At 28.0% G+C, this 11,737-nt stretch overlaps 1 protein-coding gene across 2 annotated transcripts in view; it reads right to left on the bottom strand.

Annotated features, from left to right (window-relative positions):
* LOC106686806 (cationic amino acid transporter 2) overlaps positions 1-11,508 on the bottom strand; it is a 104,070-nt gene extending 92,562 nt beyond the window's left edge. For both annotated transcript variants that reach the window (XM_014430338.2, XM_014430339.2), the window contains exon 1: positions 11,425-11,508. In XM_014430338.2, coding sequence (XP_014285824.1) covers positions 11,425-11,451 — 27 coding nt within the window. In that variant the 5' untranslated portion in view covers positions 11,452-11,508. The remainder of the gene's footprint in view (positions 1-11,424) is intronic.
* Between the last annotated feature and the right edge of the window lie 229 nt (positions 11,509-11,737).

The raw sequence follows: 11,737 nt of genomic DNA on the forward strand, positions 1-11,737 counted from the left end.
TGAATAGTTCAAATATGACAAAAAAAGTAAACAAATATTTGAACCTAAATACATAATAAAAATATTAATAAAATCATTAACTATAAAAATACCCTAAATACTCGTAATTATTATGTAGATATTTTTATATTAATAGATTGAAAACGAATTAATTACATACAATAATAACGGATATTGTTATAATCAATAAATATGAAAATTTGTTATAGAAATATATAAAAGTTAAAAATAATTTTGTTTACATAATTTTTATAAAGAAATGTGTGGAGGTTTCTATATACATTGGATATAAGAAGAAGAGAGTCCAATAAGATTTCCCTAAATAATCAGGTGTGAGAAAAGAGATGTAGTGATTTTTTTCTTGCAGATTTTTTGGTAAATTTTGTTTCTAGTTTGATGGATGTATTAGTTGTTATTAATTAATGTATAATGTGTTAGCTAACTGATTGAAGCGACCATGATTGTTATATGTAAAAGAATATTTTTGTTAAAAATAATTTCGTAGCTTCTTAATAAAAGTTCCTCACAATACTAATAATTCCTAGAATTAATCCTTTGCACAGAATGTTCTGTGAAATAACAGTGTTGTGAAATTGAATGGTTTTTTAGTTTATTTTCATAACAAACCAGTTTCTTATTTACATATTCAAAACAAAATTTGAAGAGAACTTTTAATTCCCATATGAATTTTCAAATAAAAAAAAAAAATGCTCACAGAGTATTTTCTTTTAAATCGAACATATTAAAATTTTAAATCTATATATTTATTTCCACCCTTTCCTGCTTTTTAGCAATACAGATTTGTAGGTTATCTACCTTAAGGAAATATATCTCTCTCTATATAAAAGAGAGCTGTCGAATCTTTGTCCTCGATAAACTTTATTACTGGACCGATTTACGTGGGTTTTTTTGCTAAATGTTCCATTTCGCAGTGGAAAGGTTGATGATAAAATCCCGAGATTTTTGAGTAGAAAAGAAAAGTTATGAAAAGAATTAAGCCTAAGGGTCAGAGTAAAGTAGGTTGGAAATTTAGAAAAAAAAAATATTTTCCGACCTTTCTAAAAATTCGTATTTAAGGGACTTAGTTATTACTGGACCGATTTACGTGGGATGTTTTTCTAAATTTGTCCACTATAAACTTTTGAATTACTGAACCGATTTACTAGTATTTTTTTTTTAAAATACTAATTTTCACTAATAAAAAATCGTTTACCACAATTCCATATGTCATTCGGCCTGTTTACGTGCATTTTTTTAACAAAATGTTCCATTTCGCCATGGGAAGGCTTAAAGATAATTATCCTCGAAGTCCCGAAGCAAAAATATTTTGAAGAAAATTGGGAGTTAAATATAATAAAATGAATTAGTGTACTTTTTTTTACTCCTAAAAAATATTTTACCATTCTTTGATATTCCAATCAGTCTCAGTTGTTTGGATATAGTACAAATATTGAAGCACAGTGAGAGTTTTTGTTTCAAAACTATTTATGTTACTAAATCTTAATGTTACATATTATTATCTTTACTTAAACCACTGCTAAGTATGGTGTAGATTGGTTGAGTAGTGTTGAAGTCGCCAATATTTATTTTAAAATTATGATTGCGTGTATTGGTTCAATTTAAGTTACCAAAACATAATAATAAAGTATTTCAATATGTTTAATTTTAACTAAAAAAAATATAATAAACTTTAAGAAACAATCGATTTTATTCATTAAATATAATCCTCAAATTTACAGCATATATCGATGATACCAACCGATATGCCATTTATTTCAACCTTTGTTTCATGAGATTGTAAAAACAACCAATACATGCTATAGAGTAGCAATCATAATAATGAAGTATACTTGTATGCTTAATTTAACTAAATACATAAATTTATATCAAACTATCAACTGGGTTCACTAAATCTATATACATCAAATATAGCAATAGCGAACCATTGCCAGGTCAGCTAGTATTTACATAAAAGGGAATAGTACAATCTTTGTCCATTATAGGTTTTCGAATTACTGGACCGATATACGTGCTATTTTTTTTTTAAATGTCCCCTGTCAGGGGCGGAAGGTTCAAAGCTACTAACGTCCTTGAATTCACAGGTAGAAAACAAATTATGAAAAAAATTAAACCTTTTTAGTTTGTAAATCAGAATAGTATACTTTTTTTTCACTTTTATTGTACACCAATCGATTCATATCATTTGGAAGAAAAAGAAAAACGTAAAAAAAATAAAATAAAATAATAAAAAAAATAAAAACGTCGTATTTATTTATAATTTTTACTTTTTATTCTAAGAACTGAAGATATTCACTATTCGAAAGTAGAAATTTACTTAAATGCCAAAGGGAAAAAACTATGTGCAAAGCAGTATATCCTATTAGCATAAAGCAACCAGGTTCCCCTAAAATTATTCAGACATAAGAAATCTTATATTCCACTTTCTCCACCAAAGCCGCTGTGAATTATTTTTACAAGTAATCAAAACCATTGGTAATGAGTAAAAAACGGAATAGTTCTTGTAAACTTTTCTCAAAATAAGTTATTTTGAATCCTAGACTACTACTCTTTGAATCCATAACTTTATTTTTGGCATATTACCACTTATCTCATACCTTGGATTTTTAAGTTGAGCATTTTATGGTTGAAAGTATTAAGGAGAAATTACAACAAGCTTTTACACTTTTAATTAAAAATTCCAAAATATTTACAGAGCGAGGTTTATAATAAAATTTATTAATATATTTTTCAAAGTTATAATTACAATATTACTGAGTTGGTAAGTTTCCTAAACAATTATTAATATGAATAATATTCATTATGAATATTCAAAATGTTGCATATTAGAAAATTACATAATGATATTTTTTCTTGCTTGAGAACATTTTTATAATGGATTTTATTCAATTTATAGAAATGGTTGGAAATATAATATGCAAAGAATATAAGTGTACTTTATATTACTATAATAAATTGATGAAGATTTTTAAGAAATCTTGTTTTCACAGTATAAGTGACTGAATTTGAATTCCATTATCAAAATCAATTATATATAAATGAAGCCACATTTCCTTTCTTTAATTCAATTATTTTAAAAAAACAGAAACAAATAATCAGTTACATCTTAAATAAAAGATTAACAAATTTAATTATTATAAAATAAAAATTTCTCTATTACGGCGGTCAATAATGCTTAATGATATCCAAAATATTTGTCTACGAAGAATAGAGATTTTTGTAAAAAAGATTGGTAAGCAATATCTTTTTAATCTTACGCTTGGTCAATAGAAATTTGTTTTAAATATGTTTTTTTCATTTCAAACCAAGCGTGAGATGAATTAACTATTGCCTTACGGATCCTTTTATTAAAATTTTCCATTTTTTTCGCTTTAGCCTATTTGGTAACACCTTTTGATTTGGTGAAAATGATAAGTACTTTATACAAATTTAAAAAAAACATACAATTTTTATATATGATTTCCATATTATTAATTTCCAAATATTATTCTGAGCTTGGATACAGACTAAGTTGTGCTAGAAAAAAAATGTTAAGAACCTGTTCTAGAAAGATATGTCAATTACAAATTGAACCTATTTCAGGAATTTATGAAAGTTGGAGAAAGCATTTCGTTTATGGAAATGTTTAGATTTAAGCAGGTTCTATTAATAGTTCGTCTTGTTTTTGGTTAAATAATATGCAAAAGGTCAAACTGGTTTTTTAGTTTAAAAATCAGTGAAATTCTGGCGTTAATTATTTCATTCATTAGAAAGAAAATAAAAGAATAAAACCTCCAGGCTAATTCCGATTTTTTTTTATGATATTTTTATTTATTAAAATACAACGGCATAGTAGTAAATATTGGAAATCAAAATGGAGTTGACAAATAAATAACAATCAATTGATATAGAACAAAGCAAATAAATATACTTATCTTTTATTATTCTAATTAATTTAATAAATTACAAAGTTAAATCAGTGTGCAGCACTTGATTGTAAATTAGGCTGTAGCGAATTTTCTTTTACGAGTGCTCAATGAATACAAACTGCAGGTTTTGTATTTTATTTCTTTTAGTTGGATAATCCTTATAGCGATTTTGATTTCATTCTATGATCACAAAAATACACTGATAGCACATTTCACATCCACAGCCCTAGAATTTTTTAGACTATTGTTGTGAGATATACAACATTTTGTTTGTAATCCTAAAGGTGTCTGGATTGGTGAGTAATTTGAAGGAACTCACAGGAACCAGATACGCATTTTCTAATAACATCATGACTGTAGTTTTAGTCTTTCCTTTATCTTCTTTTTTGTTTTTTTACCTTACAATTTTTCTCTCACTAATTAAATAAAAGAATAATAAATGACATTGAGTGGGTGATTAAAAAAAATGCTGACACCATCTTCAATTTTTTTTTGTGGTAACTCATTAATCTTAACGACATAACAAACCACAAACTGAAATATTAAAGAATGTTTTGCAAAGCGTTGCGTAATAATAGCTTTATTCTGTAACAACAATAGCTTATTATTTAAAAAAATAATTTAAGAATAATAAAATTCATATTGGACCGGATAAGGATTTTACAACAGGACGGGTGGTAAATTGTCAATGATAAGCATAATCGGGCATTGCACTGATAAATATAATTGTCTTTATCATAAAGGGACTTACATGCTGAATGATATAATTCTGATGTAAATTTTTCATCAGAAATTTTAGATGATAATTTTGGACGATGCTGTAATTTACTACCCATAGTACCTGTAATTTACTCTCGAGTTGTCTGAAGAATAATTATATTTATCTTGGAAGAAGAAATAGAAATGTTTGCCCAATTCGTATAAACGTTTTATACTTCTTTCTTTCGTGCATATTCCTTTCGAAAATATGACATTAGTCCTAACTACCATCGAACTATCATGGAAAATTAATTTATTCATTTCAATGATATAAAGTTAAAAAGAAAAATAACTATACGATAACAAAATCTTTTATTTTAAGCCAGTAATTATTTATGGATCGAGCGCTAACGAACTAAATCTTTTCCGTTTTTATACATCTTAATACCAATCAATACATCATTCCAAATTGGACCATTTTGTTCTCGTTCTTTTTAACATCATAAGTTTTAATACATACTTTCAAAATGGAATAAAGTTAAGTCTCAGTTAATAATAAAATAATGGAAATGATCAAAAAATCTACAAGAGGCAGAAATAAATTGTCAGAATGCAATTAGAAATTTCAAATCACAAAGCTTTGAGTCTCTTAAACAGCGATAAATAACTAACCAGTGTAAAACCACAATTCACCAACAGTGAGTTGTTAGCCGTTATTTGAAAGATTTGAGATATTCTGGTTGAAAAAAATTGAAAAAGAGAAAAAAAAAATGTCTTTTAACCATTATACATTATAATATAATTAATAATCAATTGACAACAAAATAAATATATAAAGCTAAGAAGAAATCAAATAATACATCTTTTCATTCAAACAAAAATTACACAAAATTTCCAAATATTATCGCTTTCTATCGCATTTAATACTGCAAGGTTATTGAGTGATAATGTGTTATTCGGAGTGAAATTTAAGAAAAACATTATAACCCAATAACGGTTTGCTAAAATCAGTGTGATTCTTTGTTACGTCCTCTTCCTAGAACAACTTGAATAGTTAAATAATTGGCAAAGATTTCCCCATTGTTATGACGTCAAAATGGACTCCGGAATTTTTCATTATTTTTTAATAATTCTAGTCAATGTTATGCTGAAAAGAAATACAATAAAAAAGAAAAAGTCTGCGCCCAAGCCCGTGGATACGATAACTACTCGGATTTTCGGATAGAAATACGGCGGGATGTCATCTGGATTATCAGAGGATCGACTGGATTGTTGCCCTGATCTCGTGAACACGGCAAAGATCAGTGGAAGTCAGCTGAAGCCACCATATCTCCGCTGAAGATCCAAGTTCCTAATGCAGGTATCATTGATAAGGTGTTCTTTTGACACGCCATGTCCTATCACTATTAGAAAACCTCTTATCCAACTTACTTCGAGATAATTTCTTCATTGATCGGTCTCGTGGCGGTCTAAGCGCCGATGACACAACGCTGCAAATAGTATAATCTCAAATTGAAGCTTGTAATTTTTCAGTTCATCAATTTCCTTTTTCAACATCCTCTTGAAAGGGAAACAAATCATTAAATCAGTTTCTAACCAATTGATGATAGTCAAAACCTGTAGCCTAATTACTCTTAAGTATGGTACATATTCACGATTTCCGTTCCTCTGTTAAATTTTTCCCCTCTTATTTCTAATTAGTAGTTGAAAATTTACTAAAAAGGGTCCTTTCTATTATTTATTAAATAACTCATACAATAAGTTCAGGAAATTCATTCATCTCCCTTTTACATTTATTTCGTCTATCCACCTTCAATAAAATATAAATATTCCATCCGTATTTAACATATAATGATTAAATTTATTATTTATTTATTTCTAATATTATGTTTCATATGATGATAAGAATAGGGTAACAATTTTTTTAATGGATTGTAATTTTAAACTATAAACAATTTAACTTGCATCTCTTGTTAATTATAAATATAACTAATAAAATCTACTTAAAATTTATTTTCTATCATAATTTTTTTATGAGAATATAAGTTGAACTTTCTATATTATTCTTTTAATAACTAGATTTTATTAGTAAAATTATTACTATCTTATTCCCTCTATCAATTATTAAAGAGAAAAAAAATTCCCTACCAAAGAACCTAAATGGTTTTGCTTCTAATTGTTATATTACACTAAACTGTTATTTATACTCTCAATATTTGTTTAGTAATTAATAGACCTATTAGATATAAATGTTGTTAAAAAAATTATTTAATTATTATAGTTACTATATAAGAAGGGCTTACATTCATATAAGAATAATATGAAAGGGCGAAATTTTAATTACATTTATGTATTCGTTTTTATAATTAACAACAGACCAAGGTGTTCTAGTAATTTAAAATTATTCATTTGAAGAATTTTTTTCTATATTCTCATACATACGAAATATAACATTAGATATAAAATATAATCATAAAATGCAATGTAATTTGATGTTTCTGTATTACCAGAAAGTTTAAATTTCAAAACCAATGCTCCAACACATTATAAAATTCGAAGAACGCCCACTACAACACAAATACAAGTCAAAAACTCCTTAAAATGTAGGCCACTACAGAAGAAGGAAACAGTGCAGGACCAGAATATATATATTCATGCTAAAAACCATAAATGAAATTCAGAAATAGGGGTTATGAAAAAAAAAACAATGTAATTTGTATGTATATGTATATATATATATATATAAAATGTATTGTATTATATATTTGTATTCTGTAACCATATATAAAAATGAAGAGATTTGAAAATAAAAAAAAAAGTAATTGTAAAATAAAGTAAATAATAAAATTAATTATATATAAAATTAGGCTCAAGAGGCCCCTGATTCTTTATAAATGTAATTTAAATTGTAATCTAAATTGAAGTCTTTTTCGCACTTTTAATTTAATAACAATTTTTTGCAAAAAAGTAAAAATTAAAAATCCTGAGATTTGGTATTTTTTTAAATATTTAAATTTAATCACAAGTGTTTCAATTGTTAACTTAATGTAACTTGAGTCTTAAATAATGGCTTTTGTTAAGGTCTACTGAAGATAAAAATTTCATGCAAAAAATTATACCTTTTCACGTGAATCTTTAAGATAAAACATTATGGAAATAAATCACTTAGGTATAAATCGAATAATGTTATAACTTAAAGTTCCAACTTATTGTTGGATCCGTATATTGTGTTTCTAAATACGGTTTTGAGATAGTACATCAAACCTTAAATATATTCTCTAAGAATAGGTATGTAGAGTAACTTTTGTAGAATATAGACAAATGTTCTTCCCCGGTATATGTATGTATATATAACACTTTTTCCCGGTATATATTGTTAGAGATATGAGCAACTGTAAAGAAATTGATATCTCATTAATTCTATTTTTACATTACGAGTTATTAAAACTTAAAACGAAGATTTCTATTTTACTAGAAACACTTGTTAATGAAATATGATACATTATATACAGTCCGAAACCAGCAGAAAAATAGTTCGATATTTGTCCATTCAAGGCTGTATTGTTCAGTTGAGTACCGCGATGCAACACAAAGAACACTCGCCAACATATCCATCACATATTTAATATTCATATTGCAGCATTCCTTGAATAGTGCCACTTCTAACAGAGGAAAAGGTTCGGTTCTAATTTGAAATGGATTTGTTCCAAAGATATTAATGTAGAGAGGGATTTTCTACTGTGGTCTCTAAAGTTTGTAAGGTTGTTAAAAAGTAACTATACGCTACGCTAAAAACTATAGAAAACGTAACACATATAATATATACAATTTTTTTCAAGCCAAGTAGTGGCCATATGGAAAAAAAGTTAATAAAACACCCAGAAATATGATTAATTGCTACAGTATTTTATTTTAAAAATAAAAAATATAAATTCTAGAACTAAACTGTAATAATGGCATATAATTGGTTTGATTTACTTAAATTACCAACAACTAATTTTATTTTGTCTGCAACTGTCCGACATAAATTTTTATTGAGAATCTTTTTTGCTGTTTTTACGTCTCCGAACGGCTATATAACCTACCATAAACTCGAAGCTTCATCAAAACAACACTGTAAACTTCAGTTTTATCAACAAATGTTATGATAATGGGTTTCCCGAAGAGCCAAGATATTAGTTTCGCTTCCTAATCCTGTTGGTATTCGGCCAATACTACGATGATTTAATTTCAGTGTACATAAAAAATTCACTGAGGAATGTGGGTTATTACATTTTAAATAAATTGTTTTCGGGTTATCGCTTTTGATGAGTTGCCTTCAAAAATCAGCAAACGAGGGCGTGCCTTTTCCTTGCGAACAATCCAAAACAGCAGGATTATTTGGCTATCAGCACGTTCCAAACATCGCAATATTTTTCAACTCCAGTAAAAAAAATCATGTAAGAACTGGTATTTCTATCGGCCCGCATGTTTGCCACGCATATTATTTTTAAACTTAGATCTTAATTTTTATTACAAATAATTTTCCTGAATAAATACTACAGAGGAATGTTTAATTATGACCGCTTGGCTTATATGTATGTATATTTTCCATTATTATTTGGGTTATAAATGGTTTTCCACCATGTAATCTCTATTGCTCCAGGTTAATCCAGGATTGTTGAAAATAGTCTGCTTTGTATTCATTAGCAATATTACATAATTTTTAGGTAAATTTATCTTGTTTTATATATACAAATTTTCTGGTGAAGAATTAAATATACAATAAAAAAATTGCTCTCAAAATATTTTTGTAAATTTAAAGGTCAAGTACTAGATAAGAACAGAAGAGAAAATAACTGTAGTACTTTTGTGGAAATGTAGGTGATCTCTATTAGTTATATCATCACTTCTTGAAAGAACAGTCACCCACTTTTTCAGTACTTTTCTGTCACAAGACAGTTTCCTGGAAAGCTTAGAACCCTTAGCTTACAGAAAAGTAATAGCAGCCCCCTAGCAACCTGTCCAAACTCGAAACAGAAAAAAGTTTCCCTATGATTCTTAACGAATTAAAGATATACAATTAATTATTGGGGTGCGAGTAGCCGCGGGATAAGGCCCGTGGCTACTAACTCCACGGACCCGAGTTCGAATCCGGCTTGGCAGAAAATTGAAGCCCTCCTGGGGTCCACCCAGTCTCCTTAATTGGGTAAAATCTGGCGGTCGAGCGTGATTCTGACCTAATCACCTCCTTGCACAACCGTTAGCCTAGTAACAGTACCTCCTTACAAAGTACTGAACCCCTGACCCTTCATGAGTTGTAGTGATACAGATTTAATTATTTAATTAATTATCGAATGAATTGAATACAATTTTCCTACGGAAACCTTAAACAGGAAATCGATTTGAGTAAAAAGGGAAATTAATTTATATTTAATTAATGCTCCCAGGAAACGAAGAGGTTATATTTAAACCAAGTGAAAATAAAAATATTAAAAGTATATGTTAATTAACATGGAATTATACATTCAATTTCTTGGATTCAATCAATTATGAACCCATCTTTTATTCAGCAGCATGATTTACTTGATGTGTCGATATGTTTTATATCTCAATTTTTCGAATCTGATTTACCACAAACCCCTCTTTAGCATAAAATGATTTATTGTTCACATCCCCTTATGATAACGTTAAAACGACGGAAATCGATCCAATACCTGTTTCCGTAAATATTAATTAAACAGTGCACAAGTGTCAACCCAAATAGAGGTGGACACGCAATTTTATACTGTTTTGGTTTTTAACTTGTCCTATTGTCATTATTACTTTAATTGCATCACAGCTGTCGATGTTAGTCAGCTCAAAAGGGATTCACAAACTGCTAAGTTATCTTCATTTGAAATCGGGCGTAAAAACGAATCACTCAATTGCTTCTAATAAACGATAATTAACGTTATAACGTTTATATTATTTACGTTTTTATTATTAAACCTTGTATAATAAATAATGGCCGACTTTTTATATCATTGTAAGTAAATGAGTACACGCCCACTGGTACAATACATTTTTCAGAAGTAGTAACATTTTTTTTTCCTAATTGAACCAAAGTATTGTCTGATGAAAAAAAAAAATAATTTTTCGATTTTTTTTTTCTACTAAAACATTTCAGTTGTCGATGATAAGTATATTTAAATCGAATAAATCAAATATCTGCGAGTTTAAAAATAATAAATAATAATAGTAGGGGTTTGAAGATCTAATAAAAAAATTAAGTAACGGGGATTTTCGGATGGTGGATGTGAAACTTAGTTTGTGAGTTACTAAAGTTGTAATATACATAATATACATTTTAATTTTGCTGTTATAATTTTTATTTTAATTATACTAGAATATCTATTGTTGTATTCTTCTTCTTGAGCAATTTAAGGAAATCAGTTTTTGTTTTAACTTTTTTAAGTAATATTGACTTGGGAAACCTCTATAGCATGGGCTGACTATCAGTTTTTAAGCGTCAAAAGCCCGAATATTCGCATTTATGTACAATGAATGAACAAAAATTTGTTATTTTTTGACTTACAGTCATTCTCATGTCAACGTCGGGACTTAATCGTGATTAAGGAATTTTAAACGTGTTTAGTATTATTTCACCATATACCTCCCCCAAATTCCGTATAGCTGATACAATGTAGGTACAATTATAGTATGTAAAGTATCTTAATTAGTGAACAGGATAAATAGCACATAATTTTACTCCAGCACATAGAGTGATATAATGCACAACATTTAGTGAACAACACAATCACATCACTTTGACACTCACCACGATAGCCTCCTGGTGGTAGACCATGTTGCCTGCACAAGGGACAAGAACTGACTGGACTAAACACCACCACTGCTCACTATATCTACCATCCCCACCCTTCTTAATCTTATCACTACTCCAGCATCCCTCCAAGATGTATAAATCTTGATATTACTATCAGTAGATTGCAGGTTATTTTTTTTTCTTCAAACCCTCTTTTGTTATATATCTTTTAAGTGATATTTCAATTGCTCCCTTCTCGTACATGGCTTCCTCGTATATCAATAAATTATGTAATTAGTGTTTAAATGTTTGAATTGATTTTACCTTC

Source organism: Halyomorpha halys, unplaced genomic scaffold (genome assembly GCF_000696795.3).
Source record: "Halyomorpha halys isolate HHAL.00 unplaced genomic scaffold, Hhal_1.1 Scaffold878.1, whole genome shotgun sequence".
Taxonomy (NCBI): Eukaryota; Metazoa; Arthropoda; class Insecta; order Hemiptera; family Pentatomidae; genus Halyomorpha; species Halyomorpha halys.